This window comes from Ochotona princeps, chromosome 27 (genome assembly GCF_030435755.1).
Source record: "Ochotona princeps isolate mOchPri1 chromosome 27, mOchPri1.hap1, whole genome shotgun sequence".
In the NCBI taxonomy this organism is placed as follows: Eukaryota; Metazoa; Chordata; class Mammalia; order Lagomorpha; family Ochotonidae; genus Ochotona; species Ochotona princeps.
The window spans coordinates 10,367,494-10,394,525 of NC_080858.1; the positions used below are offsets into that span (position 1 = coordinate 10,367,494).

General features: G+C 40.6%; 1 protein-coding gene across 9 annotated transcripts in view; it reads left to right on the forward strand.

Annotated features, from left to right (window-relative positions):
- SOX5 (SRY-box transcription factor 5) overlaps positions 1–27,032 on the forward strand; it is a 569,607-nt gene that overhangs the window by 431,228 nt on the left and 111,347 nt on the right. For 5 of the 9 annotated variants that reach the window (XM_058655909.1, XM_058655908.1, XM_058655912.1 and 2 more), the window contains one exon: positions 12,741–12,864. The exons of 1 other annotated variant lie outside the window; for it this stretch is intronic. In XM_058655909.1, the coding sequence (XP_058511892.1) occupies positions 12,741–12,864 (124 nt within the window). The remainder of the gene's footprint in view (positions 1–12,740; positions 12,865–27,032) is intronic. 3 more of the 9 variants (XM_058655911.1, XM_012929085.3, XM_058655913.1) reach the window with 1 other exon arrangement.

Genomic DNA, 27,032 nt, shown 5'->3' on the forward strand with positions numbered 1-27,032 from the left:
GTTGGTAGGGAAATCCCAGACCTTATGGAATTAAACCATAAATTTCAAAATTTTAAAAAAAATCCACAGTCTTGGGGCGGGGGGGAGTGTGGACATCTGAAGTTACAAATTCTTAATTTGCCCAATATCATATATTTAATAAATGTTCTAAAATTTTTTTAATCTAAATAAGTCTTTGAAAAATAAGCAAGGCCCATTGTCATTTGACTTTAATAACTTGTAGAATGGATTTCGGTTAATAAACAACTGTGTAAATGCTGCTTTATGATATAGAGTTGATCCTAAACTGAGATCAATACTATATAACACACTTTTTGGAGTATCTTTTGAACTGAGTTTCTTCCATGCTTGTTTACAGTTGTTTTCTTATTTTCCACCTTGTTTTGTTGTTTTGTTTTTCCACAGTTATGTTTATAAGGATATCAGCTTCTAATTTTCAAACGTTACCAAATGCACTTTGCTTAAGCATACATTTTGTTTATAATAAATGTCATTTGTCTGGGTTCAAGATTTTATTTCTACGTATATTAAAATGATGCTTCATGAGAATGTAATGCTTGTGCTTTGAAAATCATGCCTGCTGTTAGACAAGGAGAGTGATGAAGTCAAAGCCACGTAGCATGAAGAATGAAATCCCATCGCCTTCAAGTGACGGCAGTCTTAATTCTCTATCATCTGGAAGCAGTTGTATCCTACTAACAATGCCAACAATAAACACATCATGCAAAAGTAGAAATGCAGTAGTGAAATGAGCCATTGAAAGGAAGAGTCAGTGACCATATAATATTTCAATTTCTATTATATCTAGTAGCAATCTGGTTAAAAAGAAATGACAGTTGCCCTGAAGGAAATAAAGTGGAGGTATTATTGTAGCAGTAGTTTGGGAAGAAAATTGTGCTGTGTCCGGCCTGGGTTATCTCTCCAGGCTCGTGAGCCATCTCCCCCCACTCTGCGGTGCTGTTCCTTGTCTTCTTGATACAAATTGAGTTTGTATCATCTGAACTCATAGGGCCCAGGGGCCCTTGGGTGACAGGGAGGAGGAAGAGAAGGAGAGTTAGAACAAGAAGATGTGACAGGCAGTTTTGAAAAGAAAAGCAATTTTCCTTGTGGGTCTGTTCCTAAATAGGAGTTCTTCAGCACAGTGTTTTGTTTCTGCAGAGCAGTCAGTCAGAATCAAGTGCATGCTTCTGCTGTGTTTGGGGGCTTGGCACCGACAGACTTCATTTAGAAGGGGTGGGAATACTGAGGGATCGGATGTGGGGAAGTTAGTATTTTGGCTCCATCAGCCCTGGAGGCAGAGTTAACACTTGCAGTGGGACAAAAGTATTTGTAATCATCAGATAACTTTGCAGTCAGCTTCCCCAGCATCACTCTTTTCTCTTTCTCCCTTTTTTTTTCTTTTTATTTTTTTTTTTCAATCTTGGCAGCCAAACTCTTAGTAGAACCATCTGTCTTTCTATTAGTATTTTTGAGGCCTGTTTTGAAGCCACTTTGCTTGGCAAAGCCACTTTCATCCTTGGAAACGATTTAAACAAAAAAAAAAGTTCTGTGGCTTTTTGCCGAAGAAGAGTACTATGTAAAAATCCACATGGCTGTTCATTTTTGTTCAAAAAGAAGATGGCTACTTTGTCTTTGTCTTTAGTGAGATGAAATTAGAGCTGATAAAAGCCCAGACTGATAGCTAGGAAGTTTGAGACAGGGGTTGGGATTTTAGCTGTGTGTGTTCCCATATCCATCAACGAACTGTTCTTTAGTCTTCCTAGTAGATTCATTGGAAGATACGTCGACTCCTTTATTTTTAATATTTTTTTCTAAGTGCTGTTGCAATTAGGAGGGTAAACTGACAATTCAAATTTACGTGAAATGAAAAATCAGACTATCAGTGGGCATCAAAGATCCCATGTCTCTTCATGCTAATGTTGCCAAGTCAGGTTTCCTATGCTGGTGGCTGCAGTTTGGGTAATTGTATTATCTTCCCTATCTAACACCCTCTTGTCATCTCATTTGGATGTTCTGTTGCCGTGGTGCTACCACACAGCTTCTGTGATTCCTGCTGAAGGTGAGGGAGTTGTAGGTGAACAAATCTCTGAGGATGCTGTGTGCTGAAGCACCCTGGCACTCGCTGCGCTAAACTCTGGAGCAGCATTTGAAAAAGCTGCAGATATTACGGTTTATTTGTAAATGAGCTGACTTCAACCATAGAGCTGTCTTTTATTTTTGCTTTTGTGTACGCACTTGAAACACATCTCCTTTTGGAAGTTTGTGCTGTCTGAGCTCTCACACAGTCTCATTCCCAAGGAGACTTGCTCCCTGAGATACGGAAAGTCTCGCCAATTCTTGGAGTTGCCTGTTTTCTGCCCCTTCAGTAAAGTCATCCGGGCCCCTCTTCCTGCTCTGAAGCAGTAAGCCATGGTAGAGCAAACACAGTCTGCATTTCCCCGTAACCCACTTGTGCTAACCCATTTCTGCCCTTGACCTTTTCTGATTTGGGTGTTGGAATTCACTGCAGTGACTAGACAGCTTCAAGAAAGGCAAATCGACTGAGAATGGTGATCTCTCAGCACTGCGATTTGTGTGGTTCCCCAAAGGGTCTCAGGATTTTACATCAGGCTCTTCCCTAGGCTGGGATCTGCTTCGCTCTCCGCTCTCACTGTGGCCCTCCCAAACGCTGCCCACTCCATGCGTAGATCCCAGTTCCTGTCATTCTCAGGATCTGACCTGGTCTTCCTCACTCAGCGAATGTCTCCAACAGGCCCAGTTTTCCTTGCCCTCTCAATCGTCTACTTGGAAAATCCACCTGCCTCCCTTTATTTAGCTCAGTGGCTCAGAGCCAAGGGTGATTGGTCACTCCTTCCACCTCTGCCTGGCCTGGCAGTCTTCTCTGCAGTCCGATCCACCGGCTCATGTCTCCCTTTCTTGTACTGCAATCTGAATTGCTTCTACCCTCCTTTCTGCTGTAAATGCACTCAGAAGTTTGCACTTAAAGGCACACACTTCTTCTCCAACATTCCACACTTTGCAGTTCAGGTCACCTGTCCCACCACAACGCCCTCTGAAGAGCAGACTACCTGTAGTGTTCATTTTCTTTGCTGTTTCTGAGTCCTCAACCTCTGCAATATGCCTTCTGCCCTTCCTTCTACTGGAATGATGCTGTTTGATTCACCTTTCAAAAAATAATCTTGAGATACGTTATTTTTTGGTCTCTGAACATGCTTTGACCTTTTTTCCCATTGTTCATTCCCCCATCTTAACATTCCATTGCTTTTGTGACGTTGTATTCTTACTCTCTTCATTCTTCTGCTGCTAGGCTCCTCTGCCTTTGCCCTTTATGGAATGTTGATGCGATCGAGATCATTTTAACCCATCTTGCTCTGTAGGTTTTCATGTGTTTCCTAGGTTATACTGTTTATTTCATAAACAAACCACTTCCCATGACATAGTCTTGGGTGACCTCTGCCCTCAGCTGCAGACGGGAGTATCCATCAAGAGATTTCCAGGGAACACTTGTTACGCACCACACTTCTTCCCAATCCTTGTCTGAAACACTTTACTCATCATTCTGTGATAGTCACCACTATTTTGTTTCTGGCTTTCTTTTTAGTTGTTTGATGGCACTCTAAAACGAGAAACAGAGGTGGGCATTCGGTGTAATAGTGAAGATGTTGCTTGGTAAATCCACATTCCTAATCTCAGTGCCTGGGTTGGAGTTCAGGCACTGCTAATGAGTCTCAACCTGAGAGGCAATGGGTGATGGGCAAATACACATGACTCATGTTGGAGACCTGGGTTGAGTACTAAATTCCTTTCCCCAGAACTGGTGAGACCTAACTGGTGCAGGTGTTTGGGAAGTGAGCCAGCAGATTCAAGATCTCTTTCTGCCTTTCAAACAAGTTTAAACTCTTTTAAAAGAATAGCATAACTAAACAACAACTAGACATTATCTTTGATTCTGTTGTCCTCTTTGCAATTCTTGTACCCAAAACATTTCAACTGTACTGTGACTGCTCACACTGCCACACTCTGTTGCACAGTACCAGTGTATTTGCCTCCAACTTGTTCTGTATACTGCCCTTTGACATCAGATGCCCATCTGGGCATTTCATCTCCACTGTTTCATCTCTCTGAATCCCCAGAGCCCTAGATTGCTCAACAGTAGTTTGCATTCTAGCATTTCCACCTCTAGCTTGGTGGTAATATCCTTCAAATTACATGCTTGCCTTGCCTCTGTTCTTTGCTTCACATCTCCCAACCTGCTAAATTTTTTTTTTCTCATGTCAGTATCTGTGTACCTGGCTAAATCTGGTTTCTGCAGACACTCTGCCATGCCTATCTCCATGAGGCTTGTACTGATTTCTGTTTGTGTGTCTTTTCCATACTTTCATAGTGTCTTACATGAACTTCTATTGTAGAATTAATTGCGGTTTACTAATCCATCCATTTAGTCAAAACAATCATCAGGATTTTCAGAGAACAGGAATGTATTTGTGTTCATCATTTAATTCTTAGTTAGCAAAAAGTGTACATTCTATTTAGGGATTATTGATTGGATGAATAATAAATTGACCCATGCAACTGGAAGCTAGATTGATTCTCTTAATAGTCTACTTAATAAATTCAGGAAGCCAATGAAAGGTTTCACAAGAGAATCTTTAAGAATAACATCTATATGAATAAATGATATTTACTTGTTCTTTGTAAATTTGATAATGTGGTTGACTTGTGTTGCATTCATTAAATTTTAGAGGATAGTACTCAGTGTACCACTTGTTGGAAGAAGTGCAAAATGTGTAGACATATTTCACTTTAAGATTTAAAGAATATAGAAATAATCCTCCCAAATTTATTTTATTTTGTCTTGTAACATGCCCCATTACGTCTATTAATTACAAATGTCACACATTTTAAACTTTAATTAAGAGTTTAAAGAAAATTTCATGCATTAAGTAAAAGAAAAAAATCATGTTAAGAGTGATTAGGATTTTGAAATACAACTACCAAATAATATAAAATGAATTACTAACCGTAGGAGAAATATATTTTAGAATTTTTACAGAAAACATTTAATTGTTTTAGTATGATGTTTTCTTGGTGCCAAAGTAAGACTAAATTCTAGGAGCAGTGAGTGCAAAATTAGTTAAGATGTAGAAGTAATACAGTTTGCTCATTATTTATGCTTATGCTATAAACTTGCTGTGCACATTGAGCTACTGAGCAGCTCTCTCCTAGGAGAGAGCGAGCTGGGGTCGTGTGAACTTCTGGTCACAGCATTTTCATAGCTCATCAGTCTGTGTCCTTTATTTCATCAGTGTTTCTGTTTGAGGTCACCTTGTTCATCAGTTACTGTTAATCCATTAAACACCTAAGCAAAGCTTACCTAAACAGCCCTGTTTTCTCTATAGACCACATACACACAGCCTTCTTGCACATAACAATATTAGACAGCACTTTAAAAAAATATTGGGGGACATTGTAAGCAACAAAATTACAAATAAAAGTTTTCATTGTTCTGCCCATGTCCTCAAATGAACACCAAAGCCCCTCCAGCGTCAATAGTGAGGTCTGAGTCAATTTTAATGTTCAGCAACTTCATGAATAACACCTGTGCAGAAGAAGGATCAACTGTGTTTTGATTTGAACTTCCAGTAACACGCATGGATTAACCAAGTATTTTGGTTTATAGTTATCTTACTTTTTACCCTAAATATTAATGTATACAACCCTACACATCTATTTCATGATATTTTAAGAAAGTATAGTCTCTTGCTTCTTCAGTATGATGTGACCATGAAATATAATATTTGTTTTTCGTTTGTGCCTTTCTTCCCCATTACGTTTCCACTTTGGCGAACAGACTGAGGATCAGAAGATGTAGTTGCAGTGTTAACTTTGCCTTTACCCAGATGGGAGATTTGGAACTGTGCGGCCAAACCAGGTCTTAGTTTTCTTATCAGCACTATCGTTGTGTAATAGCCAATGATCTCTAGACTCTTCTTATTTAAAATACTGTTATTCTTTAAGGTGGGTCTTGAAAAATTAAGATACAAAGAAGTTATTCCAAATAATGCATTCCAGTTACTTAATCCGTAAGAACAATGAAGTTTAGACAGAATAATAAAGGCCTCAGAATTCTTTTTTGTTCTTTAAGATATTGAAAAATTTTGTAAAGAAATATATAATGTTGAAGTATAAATAAATTATATTAATAAAAATTTCCATACACAAATGTCAACAACATTAGCAAGGAAATGTTTCCTAAACAATAGCATTAAAAATGTGTTTAAGAAATCACCTAACAAATAAAATAACTTAGAAAACCAGCAGAATTATATGAAGACTTGAGTCAATAGAAGGAAATAACGCTCTTGGCATCAAGACATCAAAATAATTAAATAGAAATTCTGTATTTTAAAAAGAATTTACAAAAATGGTGAAAGTCCAGGCAGTGTCTGAAAAATAAAATTGTAGTGATTTTGAATATTGCTAAGATGTGACATGAAGTTCAAAAAAATTAAAACAATGTGCTGCCAGAACATGACAGGGAGGCATAAGTGTCCATTCTAGATTTGGGATAGATTGGTGATGTTTCTAAATCACTCCTGTGTTTTGTGGGTGTAGCCCTCCAAGCATCACAGATACATCATAGTGTATGCGATCCTTTCCTGGTGTGACAGCCCAGCTCTCAGTCCTTTATCCTCTTGTTTCTCTCTGGTGCAACTGGATTCCTGCCCAGTCATTCCATCACTGCTTCCTTCTCCATGGGCTTTTGGTGGCCATTTGAGGCTGATACGGGAAGATGTTGCTAGAGTGGTAGCAAGATGTAATTCATGCAGCTTTTGTTTGTGACTTGTTGCTACATAGAAGAGTTTCTGCTGGCCACAATTGTACTCTGGAGGTAGAATGAGTGATTGGTCAGTGGAGAACAGTCCCACCCCATCCCCCAAACCTCTGCCCAGGGGGAAGGTCAGAGGCGTAACTGGGTGTTCTATACATAACTTTCATTCAAGTATTATGTTAGCTTTACAAAATTTAAAGTAGCAGTTTTTTCTGCCTGGAAAGTTGAGAATTGCTTCAAAGGCAAAGACATCACGAGTCTCAAAAGTCTTTGAAGACTTCATAGTTTGTTCTTTTTTTGCCAAAAAGAAAAAGAGAAATAATTCAACACAAGAGAAACTATTGCTGAACACATTGGAATTTGAAGAAACACAGAGTGTTCAAGGAAGTAGCCCTGATCCATTGGGGCTAGAGTGGAGGATGAAGGAGGAGGAGGACAGAAACTCCTGGGAAAATAGTCTGGGTGCAGATTTGAAGATTCTTGAACAGCGTACTAAGGAATATGGTTTTCTCAGGTAAAAGCAAGAGGGATTGGTAAAGACAAGATACAGTGAGATGCAGGGCAAGGTAGTTAGCTTAGCAGCTTAGGTGCTGGGTAACATGCCTACATCTTGCATCACAGGACCTGACTTGGATTCCTGCCTCTGTTTACATTCCTGCTCCTGCTTCCTGCTCCCTGCTCATGCAGGCCATGGTGAAGGCAGCCATCATGACTGCAGGAGCTGGGCTCCTGCCAATCACATCTGGGACGTGGATTACATACCCAGTTCCCAATTTTGGCTTCAGCCTGGCCCTGGGCATGGTGAACCTCTGGGGAGTGAACCAGCGGATGGGGTCTCTGTGCACCTGCTTGCCTCCCATTCTCTGCCTTTCCGGTAATTCTTTGTAATCCTATAATTAAAAATGAAATACAGACACATGGATCATTTTGAAGGAATTTTATGAAAAATATAGCTTAATAGCTGATTGTATGCTTGTAGAAACCAAAATCTGTCATCATCAGGAAAGTCTCATTTTCCATGACTGGGAAAGTCTGGAAAAGTGAGCTTAAAATATGTCTGTTGTGTTGTAAAGCTTCTGGTATCTATTCTTTTTTTTGTCGTAATACATGTTTTCCCTCATCTTTGTGAAGATCATCATATACATGGATTTCAAAATTTGTGTCAAAAATGTGTTTTTTAAATTCATTTTCAAAAACTTTTTCTAGTGCTCTTATATATTCCAAAAGGTGATTTGTGAGAGGCAATAGCAACAGGTTGACAGTGACTTGAGAATTTTTTAAACCAATGCCCTCAAAACAGACTACGCACTGGACTCACTGAAGGACCTTTAAAGGTTGCTGATATCTTGTGTCTTACCCTGGAGAAGCCAATTTCTTTGGGCTGGGAAGAAACTGGTGATTCTCACAGGTGAAAAACTGATGCTGTATTTCTAGAAGCCATTTTCCCTAAGTTTTGTATATCTAAATTTGTGGTCTCTTGTTACCTTTAGATATGTGCGCATTAAGGCTTTTGCTTCTCTCTCCAAAATGCTCTTAGAAACTTTGTGGTGTATCTTATAACCAATGGCATTTTAGAAAAATGAAGATGTGCTATGCAAAATATGGTGAATATAAACAACAATGTAATAGAAGGAGTGTGGTGATAACACTTAGGTGGTGTGGGCAGTTGGTTGGTTAGTTGCCTGGCTCTTTAATTTCTGGTCTGCCTTCCTTGCATTGGTGGAACAAGCACCAAGCTGGTTTTGCTTTGCAATGAATGCCATTGCACGTCAGGCTGACTGTGTTGTAGACACACTCGAATCGGTGAGTTTGTAATCAGTTGGCTGGCTGTGCAAATCTTCAGTGCTAATCGTAACATGCTTTTTGTTCCCTGCCTCTTGCAATTCCCTTTTTGTGACTTCTTTCTTGTGGTCATGATATTTAAAAAAAATTTTTTAAAGATTTATTTTAATTGCAAAGTCATATATACAGAGAGGAAGATCTTCCCTCCGTTCATTCACTCCCCAAGTGTCCACAACAGCTGGGACTGAGCCGATCCAAAACCAGGAGCAGGGAGCCTCCTCCAGGTCTCCCACGCGGGTGCAGGGTGCCAAGGCTTAGGGCCGTGCTCGACTGCTTTCCCAGGCCACAAGCAGGGAGCTGGATGCGAAGCAGGGCTGCCAGGACTAGAACCAGTGCCCATATGGAATCCCAGCACATTTTAGGCTAGGACTTTAGCCTCTAGGCTCCGCGTGGGGCCTGATAATTTTGGCCAATGGGATTTCTCCAATGTGTATCCATGGCTTAAAACCTATCTCCCATTCTTCACAGAGCTTTTCCTCCTTTATGCTTTCTTTCTTCGTGTCTCCTTCCTTCTGAAATCCTCACTCCGCTTCCCCAAATTTGCCAGCTAGAATTTCCGATACAGCTCAGAGCTTTACTGTGAAAAGTAAAATAAAGAGAACCTGAAGACAGACAAATGAAAAAAGGTAGAAAGGAAGAGATTGGTAGGTATTTTAAGAGCCCCAGTAGCATAAGGCCAAATGGGGAAAAATGTCTGAAAGATAGTTTCCGATGCACTGCTGGAATCAGTGACCAAATGGATTTGTAAGTGCTCTGTGTGGGGGAGCGGGGGTTGAACAGGCAGATTGTTGTTCACTCTTAAATCTCTACTGTCGGGCCCGGCGGCCTGGCCTAGTGGCTAAAGTCCTCGCCTTGAAAGCCCCGGGATCCCATATGGGCGCCGGTTCTAATCCCGGCAGCTCCACTTCCCATCCAGCTCCCTGCTTGTGACCTGGGAAAGCAGGAGAGGACGGCCCAGTGCTTTGGGACCCTGCACCCACGTGGGAGACCTGGAAGAGGTTCCTGGTTCCCGGCATCGGATTGGCGCGTACCGGCCCGTTGAGGCTCACTTGGGGAGTGAATCATCGGATGGAAGATCTTCCTCTCTGTCTCTCCTCCTCTCTGTATATCCGACTTTCCAATAGTAAGAAAATCTTTAAAAAAAAAAAAATCTCTACTGTCAAGCTTAGGTTAATGCACTTAGTAAATGTATTTATTAAATACTACTGTTGTAGGGTTTTTGAACTCCGAATACTGCAGCAACCTCAAATTCTTGTCTCGCAGGAAAGAATTTTCATGCGGACACAGTTTAGTTTTAAAGTAAGATTTATTAGAAAAGCTAAGAAAGGAGACTCCCGTCCTAGTGACGGGAGGGGGTTCTGAGATAGAAAAGACCCTTACCCCTGCCATAGTGGCAGGAGGAAAAGCTAAAAGACCCTAGTCCTCTGCCATAGTGGCAGGAGGAAAAGCTGAGAGAAAAACCCATATTAATGGTGGGGAAAGTATCTTTTAAAGGTTCCTCTCAAAGATATTTCTCCATAAACAAAGGAAATTCCTGGTTTCCATGGTACCAGGCCTTGGGACAAAAGGCCAGAAAGGTGTCACTGGCCAACTTCCTTGGTCCCTTTCTAATGATGAAGAGGCCAGTCTGAAGCCCTCCCCCTTGGCAATGGCTGGAGACAGAATTGGGCGGAGGCTTCAGGTGGGGAATAGATATGTTAATGTCACCCTTGTCTCCTGGGGGAAGCACTCCTGATAAGATATGCATTTGTCTTGGGAGAGACGTGTTCTGGTGAATCCAAGACATGGTGGGGAAAATACCCCTTTATATTTGAGAAAAAAATGACTTGGGGACCCAGAAAACCCTAACTGCCTACTACCCAGTCTAACTCCTCTCACATTACCCAAGTATTTAATATATGGAAGGGTTGGTGGAAAAGAATCGAGTATCAGCTTTGTGATTTTAAAAAAATTTGATCCCAAATTCACATCTATTAACGGTAGGAAACAAACCCACCTGAGACAGTCTGGCCAAGGACGGTCTGAGAAGCATCAAGGAAGTAGAACATAATGCATTTGTTTGCATGTCCTTTAGAAAGTGGTGGCCAGCTTGTGGAAGCATGCACTGCCCTCAGATATCCACTTCCTTTTACCCTCAGAATGCAGGCATTGCTTTCCCAACCTTCTCTTGTTTGAACAACTCTGGAGGCATCATCTAAACAGGATAAAGGCAGGGAAGAGGGAGGGTAATGGAGGCTGGGTGTTGCTGGGTAGATAGGATGGAGGAAGGGGAGTTTACACTGTTGGAGAAACATCCATTTGTTGTGAGCAATTCTGGCAAATGACATTGGAGAGAGAACTAGTAATGAACATGCTGTGGCTACGTAGTTGAACATGAACCTCTTGGGTAGAAAATTAGAAATGTGTATGTGTGAAAGAGAGCGCCAGGGAGAAAGAGAGACAGACAGAGACCCCAACCCTAATAAACAAGTTGCTTCAAAAAGAAAGTTAACAACTTTGAAAGTACTCCTTAGAAACAGCCTACTATTTTACACTACAAACCCTTGCCTGTACTCCAATAGCTCTGTAGGTGGTCCCAACCTCCCCTAGAGGAAGGTCCCCTAGGGGAATCTAATCTGCCAGATACAAGGCAGGTCACTCAGCCTGATACCATGCAGCAATAAAACTTTCACAGCCTTTCCCCAAGGAAGACACCCTAGGGAAATCAGTTCTACGGGTTGGGTTATCCAGTCTGACAATTGGCAGTAAAACCTAGGAGGGGGACTTTTTGTAATTCATACTCAGCAGGAGTAGGAGGAGGAAGAGGACAGAGAAAGGGCAGGAAGAACTGGACTCTATTCCCTTAGAAACCCGTCTAAATGTAAACTAGGCACTCTGGTGCATTCTGTCCATAAAGGAGCCTGGCTGTTCCAATGGGTACTCTACCTCATTTCACCTTGCTGGCTGACTTAATCATTTTTTGGCTCACCTCTGTGCATAATGACAAGAACTAAGTCCACTGATCTGTACTAAGGTAACTTATCAGTGGATCTCCTTTTTTTTTTTTCCACTTGGCCCCTTTTGCAGCTGGGACTAGGTTTTGATATTGTGGCTGTTCTCAGGCTAACCTAAGTTCTTATGAAAACGTATCACTGGTTCACTTCTAACATGAATCCACTGATAGAGACTAATAATCATGTTCACCAGGATAACTGGCTTACATCTTCGTTGAATAGTGTAATCACATGCATTTTAGGAAAGAACAGCCTACAACAGTCCGTATCATAACACTGAAATAATCATGTTAGATATGATTTCTAAAAAGAAGAAAGTTATTTCATTGTGTTGGACTCTCTTATTCTGAGGGTGGTATCAGCATAATAAGGTTATCCCAAGGATGATAGAATAAAGGGTTTGTGGTTTGAGGAGTGGTCTAATTGCTTCAAAAAAGGATGTATAGGAGCATAAGTATAGGGCAGAGTGAAGTAATATTCATAGGATTGGAATCTAGATGCAGTCTCGATGGATTCTATGGCCATAGGAAATTTTGTTCTCTTCAGGCAATAGTTAACCTAATATATCAAGAAAGGGGAAGAGTTTTAGTCATTTTCCCCATTTTCTCTCAGTTCTGTTCTTCATAAATGTCCAAATTACGTGTGAATTTAAGAGGTCATTTTCAAATACTGTAGTGCTAGTTTTCACTCAGAAGGCAGAAGTCGTCTATACTTGTGAGTTTTACAGATGGGGATTTCAGTTCATTCTACGGGGTGACTTTTAAACCATGACATGTGTGCATTATTAGGAAGCCTTATTAGGCAAAGCAGTGGTGTTTTTATCACTATGGATGATATCATGATGCCGTGAATGGAAGCTCTTCAGCAGGCTAGAGGTTCAACCTGACAACTCCAAGACCCTCTGTCCTGACGCATGAGGCAGTCCCAGAGAACGCCCTCAACCCAGTGTTCTGGGAAGCTTCCATTCCAGTATTTGGAACTGACCAGAAGATTTCCTTTTGTCATGATATAAGGAGGGTGGGAAGCATGGAAACTGGGAACTGCTTCTCTTTGATTCGCTCTATCACGTTCAGCAGGTTCAAGGTCAGCTGCCGCCATTAATGATCCCCGTATTCCCTCCTGATCAACGGACCCTGGCTGCAGCTGCCCAGCAAGGATTCCTCCTTCCTCCAGGCTTCAGCTATAAGGCTGGATGTAGTAAGTACCATTGAGTTTTCATTTGGGAGTGGGTGGAGGGCATGGCTTTACATTAGGCAATTTAATATTACTGCCACACCAAGAAATGAGATCACTCATGTAGCACTTTTATTTAAAGAGGAAACACCACAGAAGGTGTGGAAAGGATTTGCGTTGGTATTTAAAAGAACTTAGATTATTTCTGAGCTTCTGAAGCCAATATTTGCTCATTATAATTCAGTTTCACATTTTCTATTTCTAGTATATTCTTAAAATATGAATGTAAATTTGGGGTTCATTTTATTTTTGGCAGTGGAATGATAGGAATATGCTTTTCAATAGCTTTCCATTGCTCAGTAAGATAAGCCCAGAATTCCTAAGGTGAATTAGTTGGATTGGTGTTATTTGCATTCACCCTGTATCTATATCCCACTTGCCACTGATGTTTGAATCCTTGGACCAAGCCACACTCTTTCCTGCTCCAGGATTTGCACTGTTTATGTTCACTCTTTACTGAACTCCTGCAGCTCAGATTGGAGAGGACTTGCCGGACCTTGGCTTAGGTGCTCTCTGTGTCTTTTGGAACCTCTGTGTCTTGTTCTCCCTTGTCATCGTCGGCTTGGAGGCAGGTGCATTCCATCTCATTCTTACTCCAAATCATCTTGCAGTGCAGCATTCAGCTATGTTTTTGATGTGTTAATGATTAAATTACACTAGCGGCGGCGTGGTGATAAGTTCTTGCAGTAGGTGATGGTTTCCACCGTGGTAACTGTTGATATTGCTTGTAAGCCTTCGTTTCCCATGGGTTTGTGGCCTTTGCGCGTCTTCACTCAAATCACAATTGCACATTGTTCATCTTTGAACATTTAAAGAGCGAAAATGTCCACTTTATTATGTGAGAGAGAAGCAATAACTCAGTTTCCGAACAGTGGCTAGGCTGCTAAACTAAGTATCTTTTGTGGAGGAGCATCATGGCCCGAGACTTAACTGAAATATTTTCACTGATAGAAGCAGATTACATTGGAAGAAAATCAGCAAATTATTTCAGATATTTCTTCAGCATATTGTCTTTGAATTCTAGCGGACAGGTACACACGTTTGTCCTCTTAGCATCTGACTGTGTCCTGGCATTTGAGCAACTCCAACATTTCTAGAAATCTATTGTAGGTGAGGATTTTGAGTTCTCACATCTGATATTTTAACAGTTATTCCTGTCTTTTAGTCTTTTTGTATCTCATTTTGAGGAAATAGGATGAATATTTTAAATAATAGCCATTTAAGATGAGTAGATTGCCGTTCGGGTGTTCATAGAAAACTGGTTTAAGCTCAGAACCATGAAAATTCATGCTTGTTGGATATGTGGTTCTGTGCAGGTTCTGTATGGCTTTTGCAAATCTTTCTCTGTTTCCTGTACTTTCCAATGTTGTTTTGTTTCTGGACCGTTAGTTCATTTCTTGGAGTATTATCATACTTTTGTAGATCATCGATTCATGCAAATACACCAATTTTTTTAAAGTTGCAAACTATATTTATGGGGCCGTTGCAGTGGCACTTCAGGTCAATCCTCTGCCTGCAGTGCTTGGCATCTCGTATGAGCACCATTCAAATCAGTCCAGCTCCACTGTGGTCCTTTGGTGAGTGAACCAAAGGATGGAAGGCCTCCCTCTCTCTTTTCTCTCTGTTTCTTCTCTCAGTAAAAACTGCCTTTCAAACAAACTATTTACGTATCCTAAAAACTTGCAGAATTTTCCTTTCCCTTACTGCATTGAATTCTGCATTTTAATTGTGAAAGCTTTTGTTTTGTTTACTTTTCCTGAGGAATTACTTTTCCCATGGGGCACATACTGCCAGTGAGTTTTTGGCAATCTTGGTTACTAAAAAGGAAGAAAAAGGCATGTTTTAAAGTCATGGGTTGCCTCTGACTGCACCTGTAACATATACAAGTAGACCAATTCTGTTTTCAAAAAAATAAAAATAAAGATAAGCTGTTTGAGCAACTGCAGAAGTGAGTCCCACTAGTGAACCTTGTGCGGAAGAGAAAACCACATTGAGTGTGAGCGCTGCCTCCCTCTCTTTTGACAGAGCCTGCATACTCAGTATGGTGGACATATTGACCATTAGATATGCACATCTTCTGTGTCCAGGTCTCCCACACAGGTGCAGGGTCCCAAGGCTTTGGGCCATCTTCCACTGCTTTCCCAGGCCACAAGCAGGGAGCTGGATGGGAAGTGGATCAGCTGGGATACAAACTGCACCCATAGGGCATGCTGATGTTTAAATATGAAGGTTTAGCCTGTTGTGCCCTAGCAGTAGCCCCTATAAAAATGCATTTTAAAAAATCAGTGAATGGTTTTCTTTAGGATGTGAGAGCAAGAGCTTCCATCTCTGGCTTATTCCCTTTATGCCTACAGTGTTGTGAGAGGCAGGACTGTAGAAGGAGACAGTCAGATGCCAGGTAGTAGTGAGAACCCAGCTGATTAAGCCGTTCACCTGCTGCCTCCAAGGATATGCATGAGTGGGAAATAAATTCAAAGCCAGAGGCAGGTATGGACCCCAGGCAGAGAAGTGAAACCAGGTCCTTAAGAGGAAACCCAGTAGGCAGATAGAACTTTTAATAATGTTGCAGTGCACATCACCTGTTAGTAGGTAACTTGGCTCACAGCCATTTGTACATTGTTACCAGATCTTTGGCATCCATGTAGTCTAGCAGAAAAACACACATCTGCACGGATCCATTTCTAGGTATGGATTTTGAAGTCTGACAGCACTTGTATCTTCTGACAAGATGAAATTTTGAAGGCATTGTGTATGTGTTTATATACATGCACACGTAAATATATATATCATTCAATTTAATTATACACACATAACTACACATATAACAAACAGAGAACTTGAAAATCATTATTTGAAGTCATTTGCTTAATTAATCAGTTTCATTCATAGGCCAGTTCAAATCACAGCAAAAATATCACTCAAATTATCTGTTTTTTTAATGTGTCAGTTCTACTAAAGCTGTCAACGGCATTGCTGTACGTAAGCAAATATTTTATAACAATAATTAAAATTTCTAAGTTATATTTATGGGTGAAAGCTCATTTTGATCAGGAAACAGCCATTACATCAATTTAAAAGTTTTCTTTCTTTTTTTTTTTAATAATGGACTCAGGTTCCAATTCAGAAATGTGAAATAGAAGTATAAATGAATGAGTTCAAGTACACTGTGGACGGTTAAAGATTGCAAGGTACAGTCCATTTGCCTCTGCTGAAAAGTCTGAGTAGAATCATAGCCAGTTAACTGCGACCTTCCACATGTGAGCTGTGAAGCCATGTCAGGCACACATTTATAAATAAAAACTCAAGGGCCTGTGACACCTGCAGAGCAGTTCCGTGTCTTAAAGAAGAACCATGCGTTTGTGTTTACCCGTTGCTTTACTCCAGTTCGCTTCCAAAGAGGAGGAAGCACGTAGAGCATCAGCCCACTGAGAGGCTGTTGGGTTGACGTGACTGCCATGTGCGGAGTTGGTCTTTACCATCTTCGCCGGCTCTCACCTTGCTCCCTTGGATGCGCAATGACACTTCCTCGTGCTCTAAGCTGAGCTTAGCCGCTGCTCCTGCATATACTCCCGTGGAGAAAGGAGAGTGAAACACCGCCCTGTGACTGGTGCTGCAGTCCCCCGCCCATCTCCTTTCTGTTTGTGAAATTTCCAGTTGTATAATTATCATAGAAGCCAGATATTTTGACAGAAAGACCTTTTGTTTGGAATTTAAAAAAAAAAATCTCAGGAAAAATGCAATAAAACAACTCATATTCAAGACATATTAGCAAATGGTTGTGAAAGGGCTGACTTGATAATTTAGCTTAAATGTGTCAATAGCTAAATGTATAGTCTTCAAGGTGCTATGGATCCCAAACTACGTGCCTTACTTCTCAGAGTGCTGTAGCTATATCGTAGAGGTATGTAAAAATTCAGAGGAATATAAAGGAAACTATGTAAAACTACCATAATTAAATTGTTTGGACTTTTCTCTTTCATAAAATCTTGTCATTGCATACTTTTTGTTGATATAAAAAGTCATCAAAACTTTATTAGGCCACTGATGGTGCTTTAACCCAAGGAAGTTTGGAAAGTTTTGGCCTAGTTTGATATGTATTCATTTAAAATCTTCTGGGGCTAGCATTGTGGTATAGTGAGTTAACCTGCCGATCGCAACACCAGCATCACCTGTCAGAGTGCCAGCTTAAGTCTCAGCTCATCTGCTTCCCATCCAGCATGTGGTTAGTGTGCTTTGGAAAAAGGCAGCAGAGGATGGCCCAAGAACAGGAATCCCTGCCCTCGAGTAGGGGGTCGACTGGCTTCCGGACTCAGGCCTGGCCTAGCCCTGACTCTAGCAGTCACTTGGAAAATGAGTCAGAGTCAGCTGACTGAGGAAGACTTTTCCCTCCCCCAACTCTCGTCCTCTCTCTTAGTCTTTCTCTTCCTCCTCCTCTTCCTCCTGCTCTTCATCCTCTTCCTCCCTCCACCCCTGCCTATCTGTCTCTCTTTCACTTTGCATTTCAAACAGATACATAAAGCTTTTACAGAAATTATTGTGACCTTTTTAACCTGCAACTTTTCATGTTGTCAACTATAGAATGTAACAATTTATTTTGCACTTAGCAGAGAGAGCTGTATGTGCTACTATGGATACAGCGAGTTGATGCAGTTGCACACGCCTGTTGATTGCTTTGTTTGTATCATTCCGGGCCTCCAGTTGTCCCTGTGTTTGTGTGTAATGAGCCCAAGCTCATACAGGCAGTTCGAGTGAGAGACACTTAGGCTGAGAGTGCGTGGATTGCAGTCATGTTTTGCCTCACTCTGCTGCTTAGAATTGTCTTTCTGGGCGTTACTGAGCTGTTTTTCCATCTGCCAAATGGATTAAATTAACTGTTTTACTGAGTTGTCTGCGATTTAAATGAGATTGTACAGGAATCAGTGCCGAACACTGTATCTCTCTCATAAAATCACTTATAAATATTAAGTGCTGGAACATGATAACATAATGTCAACAAAAGACAGACCCTTTTTACTTTGTGGATGGGAAGATTTTAAAACCCCACCCACGATGAAGTTGTATTTTGTATCTTATCTAGAATCAAACCCCCTTGCCACGCCTGCACGCAGCTTTCTCCTAATGAGGAAAGAACTATTTACAGAAAGTAGCATGCCATTGATGGAAATATTTTATTTCATACATCCTCAACCTTAGCTTTCTACATTAGAATCATCAATTGTTTAAAAAACATATATTTTTGTCATTTTCCACTTGTCTGTTCATCAGAACTCATATTGGAAAAGATCATACGGTTTGTAGAAAACATACCTCGTCACTGTTTTCACTATAGGAAACTAGAATTCTAGTCCCATATTATTTCTGCATGTTAAAACATTGATTAAATTTTCAGAAATGTGCTAAATAAAGTAGCCATATGAAGTTAACTGATTGAAATAGTCAATTGTCATATAAGATTTGCTTAAATAAATTGAAGTTGATGAGCCAAGCTTAATAAAATTAAAATATGCTGTATTTACTCTTCATCAGTTTTCTGCACAGTATTTCTGCTTCCAATATAAAAGGGAACTCTCAGTTAATTAGTTCCTCGTATACCACAATAACGTTAATGTTTAGGAATTAAAAAGCATAAACTTCCTCCAGCATACTTGCTGGTGTGTTCCTGTTTTTAGTTAATGTCACATGTTTCATTGTTTAATAGGGGTATCATGTGGGTTCCATTACATCTCTCAAGGGTTCTTGTGTCTGGCATTTTAGGAGACTGCATGCTAATTTCTGCTCTAAGTGTGTCAGCCATGTCACTGACATGCAGGTCACTGACAGTCAGCCACCAAATCACAAGCTGAAAGCCACTGGCATATGTTTATCAAACTGACAACGTGGGAAACACGTGTTGTCAAGATCACCCAGGATCACAGCCTTGTGCTTTTGGTCCTTTGTAAGTTAAGCAGAGGGAAAGGGGATGCCAGCCTTACTTCAGGCTTCCGTGCTGTGCATTAGAATTAATGCCATCGGCCCTTCCTCCTTACACATTCCTCCGAAGATCTCATAAGCCAATGACTTTGACAGAATCTGGTCTAGTTCATACAGCTTTGTAATTATCTGTCTGTAAGGAACTGATTTGGCTCCTGAAACCCATCATTTAAATTCAATCCTGGGGGTCCCAGGTGAGCAGTGTGGACCCAGCTACTTGAGCCGTCACCTGCTCCCTCCCGAAATCTGCCTTGGCAAGAAGCTGGAATTGGGAGTACACCAAGAGTTGAGTGCAGGCACTCCAATTTGGCATGGAAGTATCATAACCTATGTCTTGCCTGCTAGGCTAAATGCTGACCCCACATAATTGATTCTAAGCAGCATGCCTTGGTGAATTGATACTTTGTCCATGTCAGTAACCAGCATTTAATCCAACACCCCCTCAAACCACTAGCAAATAAAAATGGAAAACAGGTTACTTTGCTAAATTCCTTAGACCTGATTAGATTATAACTCTATGTGATCTTTGCTCATTCTGTTTCTGTAGCGGTTAAGAACTAAGACTGGCATTCAGTTTAAACCTAAAGCCTTATTCATCCCAGGCTTCTCTTTTTTTATATGATTGCCTTCCTTCACAATGTAGATGCGTCAGATAGGCAACGTGGCTCAGGGCATTCTGCCAAGAGATCGCAAACTGCATTACCATATACATTTGCCTATTGTCAAACCTAACTTGTAAGGGGTTAGAGGTTTATATTTTTGTTGCCACAGCAATAACAAAATCTCATTTTAGTAGTACATTCACTATTAAGTTGAATAACTTAAGCTCATCTAAATGAAATATAAGCCCTAAAAAAGCAATATATCATTTAATTTGCTTAAGTGTTGCTGTAGTTACACTGGAAAATCTACAATCTCTAGTAATCATACTCTTTCAGCATGTGGAAAGCTTCCTTAGAAGGCAAACATTTGCCATTAGGCTGAATGAAAAAAAAAAAAGCCAGTAAGAACATCTCAGTACAGGCTGGCTGGCACTATGGCTCAACAGGTTAGTTCTCCATCTTCAGGTGTCGGCATCCCCTATCGGCACTGGTTCGTAGCTAAGCTGCTCCACTCCCCGTCCAGCTCCCTGCTTGTGACCTGGAAATGCAGCAGAGGGGACCCAAGTCCTTGGCCCCTATACCCACATGGGAGACCTGGAGACCTTGGTTCTTGACTTTGAATTGGCTAGACTCCTGCCATTGCAGCCCTTTGGGAAATGAACCAGTGAATGAGAACTCTTTGTCTCGGTCTCTCCTCTCCAAAAACTTGCCTTTCAAATAAAAATAAAAGAGCATTTTGCCTCAACCTCTTTGTAAGAAGCTTGCTTCCCATGAAAACTGAAAACACTACTATGCTCTTGGAACATCATGTGGAGTAGATAGGGTGTTAATTTGTACAAACGTTTACCTCCTGTTACAAGTCAAAATACTAATACAAAAGACAAATTTTTCCATGATATGATAGTGTGAGCAGGATGCTATGATAGCCCCGTGTATGCAGTCCCACACACAGCCACTTACCTGTCACCTTACATGTCCCTGAAATCGCTTCCCGTCTCACGGGCTCAAACATCTCTCCGAATGCCCTATTTCCACTCCAACCATGGAAGAGGGGAAAAGGCAGGAGAGAGAGAGAGATTCTAAACAGCAGTGTTTCCCCTAACTATTTTGGTTCTGTTTTCAAAGATATGTGTAAACTTTTCTTAAACTTATTTACATAGTGAGCTTGTGGCAACCTGTGCATTTTGTAATTTATTGATATGTGGAACTGAGCAGTTGCAGATTGCATATTCTTCATCTGATGCACAAGCGTCTGTAAGTACATGTACCTACAGTGAACATCCAGTAATCCTGCGCTTCGGAGCTGTCACTCATAATGTGATGACCATTTTCAAAACTAGATATAAATGAAAATGTGTATTTATTACATATCTAATTGTGGCTATGTAATGCGTAACATGGGAGTACAACTGTGTTGTATGTGTCATACGGTATGTATTTGATGCCTGCTGTGTGACATGAGGGCACCTCAAAACATCAATGGAAAGATGTAATTAACAGATGTGTAGTACAGTGCAAAAAATTCGAGATCCATGTACATAGAAGGTCTCATGCACCGTTTTTCAAGATTCCTATGAATTTTTGAGATTGCTTATATGCATGGATTTCAGCTTTTTTATGCCAAAATCAACTTATATTCTTGTTTCTTTTTTTTTCCACAAATCTTTTTAAGTAACATCAGATGCAACATATGTGAGGGTAAATGCTGAATAGACTTGAAAATATTTTTAAGATATCATATCTGTGTGTTTGGCCTAATGGTTAAAATACCAGTTGTGAAACTTGCATCCTGCATTGAATGCCTGATTTTGAGGGCATGCTTTGCTCTGTATACTATTGTTCTACTATTTTATACCCTTTTAGGCAGTAGAAGATGGCTCAGTGGTTAAGTCCTTGGTCGACATGTTTCCATGAAGCCTGCCCCTGGCTCTTATGGACACTGGAGAAAGTGTGTGTGTGTGTGTGTGTGTGTGTGTGTGTGTGAGAGAGAGAGAGAGAGAGAGAGAGAGAGAGAGAGAGAAACATCTATTTGTCTTCGCATTCTATGCTTAAATTATCCTGCATCATATTTCATTAGGCCAGATGTGACGTACTTTGTTTCTCACTAATGAACATTTAAGTTTGTCTGTGTTTATAGTATCAAACCTTATCACCATAATTATTTTTTTAAGTATTTGAAATTCAAAGTTACAGAGAGAAAAGGCAGGAGAGATGGAGAGACAGAGAGGTCTTCCATCTGCTGCCTCACACCCCAGATGGCCAGAGCTGGATGGTTCTAGAGCCAGGGGTCAGAAACTTCACTCGGCTCTCCACATGCGAGCAGGGGCCCATGCTTTTGGGTGTCTTCCACTACTTGCCCTGGCATACGAGGCAGGAACTGGGTCAGAAGTGGAGCAGTGGGCCTTAGATTTTTGTATGCAAGTATTTGCCCAAGATGAATTGCTCATGTAGCTAATTCCACTGCCAATGCAGAATATTTTGCTGTAGTAAATATGCTTTTTCTTTTAGATTTTTTTTGTTGCAAAGTCAGATATACAAAGAGGAGGAGATACAGAAAGGAAGATCTTCCATCTGTTGATTCACTCCCCAAGTGGCCTCAATGGCTGGGGCTGAGCCAATCTGAAGGAGCCAGGAGCCTCTTCCAGGTCTCCCATGTGGGTGCAGGGTCCCATGGCTTTGGGTAGTCCTTGACTGCTTTCCTGGGGCACAAGCATGGTGCTGGATGGCAGGCGGGGTGGTCGGGATTAGAACCAGTGCCCATATGATATCCTGGCGCATGCAAGTTGAGGACTTTAGCCACTAGGCTACCATGCCGGGCCTGTAAATGTGCTTTTTGTTTGAATATTTTTTTTCTAGTTTCTAATGAGTTCTGAAATGATCAGTGGAGAATGTGGAACTTTAAATCTCGGGTCTGATTTTAGCTTTGAATTTGCACCCATTGTGCTTCTGACAGCAGCTAGTATTTGTATTGCTTTCATAATTCTGCGAAACAGAGTCAAAGATCATGCTGTCACAGCCCCAACTCAGATTATTCCAGATCCTTAGGCAAGTGACATGGCCACTCTCAGGTGTATCAGTAATGCCTGCTCTGCAACTTCCCTCAGGACAGTGTCAGGCTGAAATGGAATGAGTGTATGCATTTCCAAAGCTGAGCATATGAAGCACATAATCCAGAATATATCACAATGCCAAGTATTTGAGATTTTTGTCTATCTCATTACATTTGTTCATGATGTTTGTATTTCATTTGAGGGGAGCTGTCATAGCATTTCTTAATTTCCACAGGTCTGAAATGTCTCATTCTAACAGGCATCCAGAATATGTATCTGGAAGAGTTCCTGTTACAATGGTTTAGGAAGCTTCATTGCTTACCTGCACAAACTCTGGGCCTGCCAGGACATAGGATGTCTGTCAGTATCCATTTAGACAGAAAATTATGTTCGCCATGTGTGGGTTCAAATGATTACATGCTTGCTAAGCACTGATATTAAATATAGGAAATAAAAGAGAAATAGCTTTTGATTTGGTTTTAATAGGCTAATAACAATATCACTCTTACAAATTTTTACTTTCTGATACTTTGGTCATTTTGAATGCCTTTTCTCTGTCCCATTCATTTCCTCACAAGGCACAGAGGCAAAATGTAGACATAATGTGCTAATATAGATCAGGATGTAGCAGCAGTTCCTTAATTAATGATTCTCTTTGAGCAGGTTAAAATGAGTTATCGTATGACAGCTTAAATGATGCTTTTGTGGTAATGCTAGACTGCAAAAAGAAGATTTTTCTAAATCATTGTCACCTTTCAGGGATATGAAGATTTCTCAGCTAATTAATCCATGAGTTCCCATTAGTGCCAAAATTTTCCAGTTTATGAGCAAGAACATGAAGAAATAAATGCAATTTTTCTTCTGTGGTGAAATGTCTTCTCATTCTGAGAGAACTTTCGTAAGAGTTCATAAATTAATACTTCCTAAACTAGCCATCTAAATAACTATGAAATAAAGTAGGATAAAGTTTTCATTAAAAAGTCATAAAACTATATTTTATTTTAGAAATCACTTATTGAGGAAGCTCATTGCAAAGGAGTAACAATTACCCCAGAGTATCTTCTTTTAAAATAACTATAGTCAAACAAGAGCTAATTTATTAATTTTAGTTTCTCAAATCAACTTCATATGAAATATTTATTTTCATTTACTTATAATCCCACCTGTTAATAAAATATTAGCATTTCTCATAAATGTTCAAGTATTACAGTTGGATCATTCTGAAATGGCTTTTCAGATTTTCTGCTTCCAGGAAAACTGGCTCCGCTTCACATACATCTGCCATATTAACTTTTGTGGGTTCCAAAAGGCTGTTTAAGAGCACTGTATTGTAATTCGTTCTAATGAGCGAGAAAGTATAGCAGATTCCAACTTGCTGAACTTCAGAATTCTTGAAGTGGTATGAAGGAGTCTCTGTGATAAATTATTTCATCTAGATCGTTTGTTTATCATTTTTTTTTTTGCAGTAGGTGTTCAGCTGCTCTGCCAAGGTGGTAAGAATGGTTTTTGTTAATGAACAGAGCAGAAATCATATGAAGACCTCAGAAGTGCATATTTTACTTTTGGTATTCAAGTGCTATTGTTTCATTTTTAATAATTTATTTTTATTAATAGGAGTTGAACAAATTTCATGTATATATTTCTAACTTCATAGATATAATTCTATATTTTATAGATACAGAATTTGAAATATATCTATATGTTGTATATATAGTATATAATTCTAATTTCAGAGGTACAATTCTAATAAACGATACTCCTCTCTCCCCCTTTCCTCAAATTTTTGCAATAACTTTTTATTGTATAATCACAGACTTAGTGCCCCACGAAATGGAAGGAAAAAGGTAGACTCTCATTCAGCCAGTAAATAGACAAGGACTGCAAGCAGCGAGCAGATCGTGAGGTGTAGTCTCACACACACTACATAATCTGTGTGCCCTGCATCTTAGCTGTCAACGATCGTAGAACCAAACTCACCATAGAGATGAACTAGTGAATATTGTAAAAATACTTATTGTATGAAAATATTACAGGGGATAAATGAATCCCTTGTAATTTATATGTATTTAATGGTGTGGAGAGGGAGGGTGAAAAAAAGGAAGGTGAGAGAGAGAGAGAAAGAGCAAGACAGAGAGAGAGAGAGAGCTAGCTTTGTTTGACGGGTTCACACTTCAAATACCCACGACAGTCACCACTGGCCCAGGCTGATGCCAAGAGCCCAGAGACCAATCCTGTGTCCTGGTGAGTGGCATGGAGCCAGATACTTGAGGACTTGCTTGATGCCCCCAGGCTGCATATTAACAAAAAGCTGGAATTAAAGCATGTGCGGGACGGGAACCAAGACGTTCTACAGTTCAAAACAATGTCTTACATGCTGTACCGAATTCCCACCTCTCATTTATCCTGTAACAAAATAATCTGAATCTTAACTTTCTCAAATCCCTAAGCTCCAAGTCTTTCTGCCCCACTCTGTTTTTTTTTCCGCTATATTTTTTAAAAAACCCCGTGCAAGGATCTAATTTGTTAGGTATTTGTACGTTATTTACTTGTGATACGTTTTCTCAACTAAATCTTTTTTTTTTGAAGATTTGTTTTATTTTTATTGGAAAGTCAGATATACAGAGAGGAGGAGAGACAGAGAGGAAGATCTTCCGTCTGATGGTTCACTCCCCAAGTGACCGCAATGGCTGGAGCTGAGCCAATCCAAAGCCAAGAGCCTCGTCTGGGTCTCCCATGTGGGTGCAGGATCCCTAGGCCTTGGCCCATCCTTGGCTGAGTTCCCAGGTCACAAACAGGAAGCTGGAAGGGAAGTGGGGCAGTGGAGATTAGAACTGGCACCTATATGGGATCCTGGCGCATGCAAGGTGAGGACTTTAGCCACTAGGCTATCACGCTTGACCCCTCCACTAAATCTTACATTTTGATATTTTAAGAGCTATTTTCTGTGTTGAATATTTGGTCATGTGTTAACTAAGGGAATTATTCATTTATTCACTCATTCCATTAAGCACTGGAGTCTCAACGGTTTCAAAATGAGTGTGAAATGATTCCTGTCTTTTGGGATGCTCATAATTTAGTTTTAGAGCAACTCAGTGCATTAGCATTAGTAGGTGGGACTTTTGGGGGATAATTAGGTCATAAGGGTAGAGCCTTTAAAAGACCTGCTTTGCCCCTTGTACCCTGTGGCGGGCCAGAAGCACACAGCATGAATGGAGTGACAGCTGTCCTCAGAGACCAATCTGCTAGCACATTGAGTTTCAGCCTCCTGGCCTCCAGAGAGGTGGAAAGTAACTGTTGTTTCTAAGTTATCCAGTGACTGATATATTGTTGTCATGGTCTCACTGGATGAAGGCACAGATATGAACTGCTGCAAGGTGGCTGGTATTTTAAGCGTCATCCTTGGCAAGGGAATTGACTTAACCTAAGAGCGGTGGGGGAACAAGGAAGGCAGCTTTTTGTGGAGTGGGGGTGGGAGTCCTGAGTTAAATGTTAGAGAATGAAGCCTTTGAAACAAGTTGTTAAGTGACAGACAGAGTAAGTAACATTCCAGACAGAGAAATCAACCTGCACAAGGAAAAAAGAAAGCAAGAGAAGGTCTGTGCCATGCATGATGATTGAGTTATTTGAGGACAAAGGAGACTAATTCAAAGAAATATTCACATACCTTATTTTTTGTAGGCACTAAAAACAGGATAGACAAAAACCCCATTAGTAGTTCATGCTGGCATGCATCCTTCCATGCAGAGGCATGCTTTTCTTGTTTGTACCTCAAATATATAATAGATAATCAGTAAATATGTAGCATACTTTAAATACAGCAGACAATATATTGAGTGCCTGTAATAGATGCCACCGGAAGTGTCATAGAGAAAGATTTTCTTTGGTTGAGGAGTAGAACTGGGAGAATGATTGGGAGGTAGCTATTTGAGTAGAGAGGAGTGAAGGAAGGCCATCCTCACAGAGGGAAAAGGAGGAAGAAATCAAGAATGCTTTCATGGTCAAGGTGACTGGATATTACCAAGTGGGATACAAATTCTTTTTAAAAGTAAAGGGTTTTTGAAGAGTTTTTCAGTTAAGCTTTGCACATGTGAAGACTGAGTTTCCAAATGGAGTAGCTAAGAAGAAATTTTCAGAAAGCAGTGAGAGAAGGCTCGACTGCAGGGGTTAATTGTGTGTTAGTTTGTATGGGTTTTGAACCTTGAGATGGAGCAAGATGAATCAGGTAAAGTGACTGGTATGAGGAAGGACAAGGGTTAGACTCCAAGAGATGCCAGTATTTAAAGGGCTGAAAGCAGGCAGGGCAGTCCGTTCAGGACATTTTTTAAAAGATGTACTTATTTGAAAGGCAGACGGGGGGAAAGAAAGGAAAAGAGTTTGGGAGAAACGAAGATACAGAGAGATCTGTCAGATGGCTCACATGGCTGCAAGACCCAGGCCTGGGCCTGGCCAAAACTGGGAGCCAGGAATTTCATCCCGGACACCCAGCCCAGTGTCAATCAGCTGCTTTCCT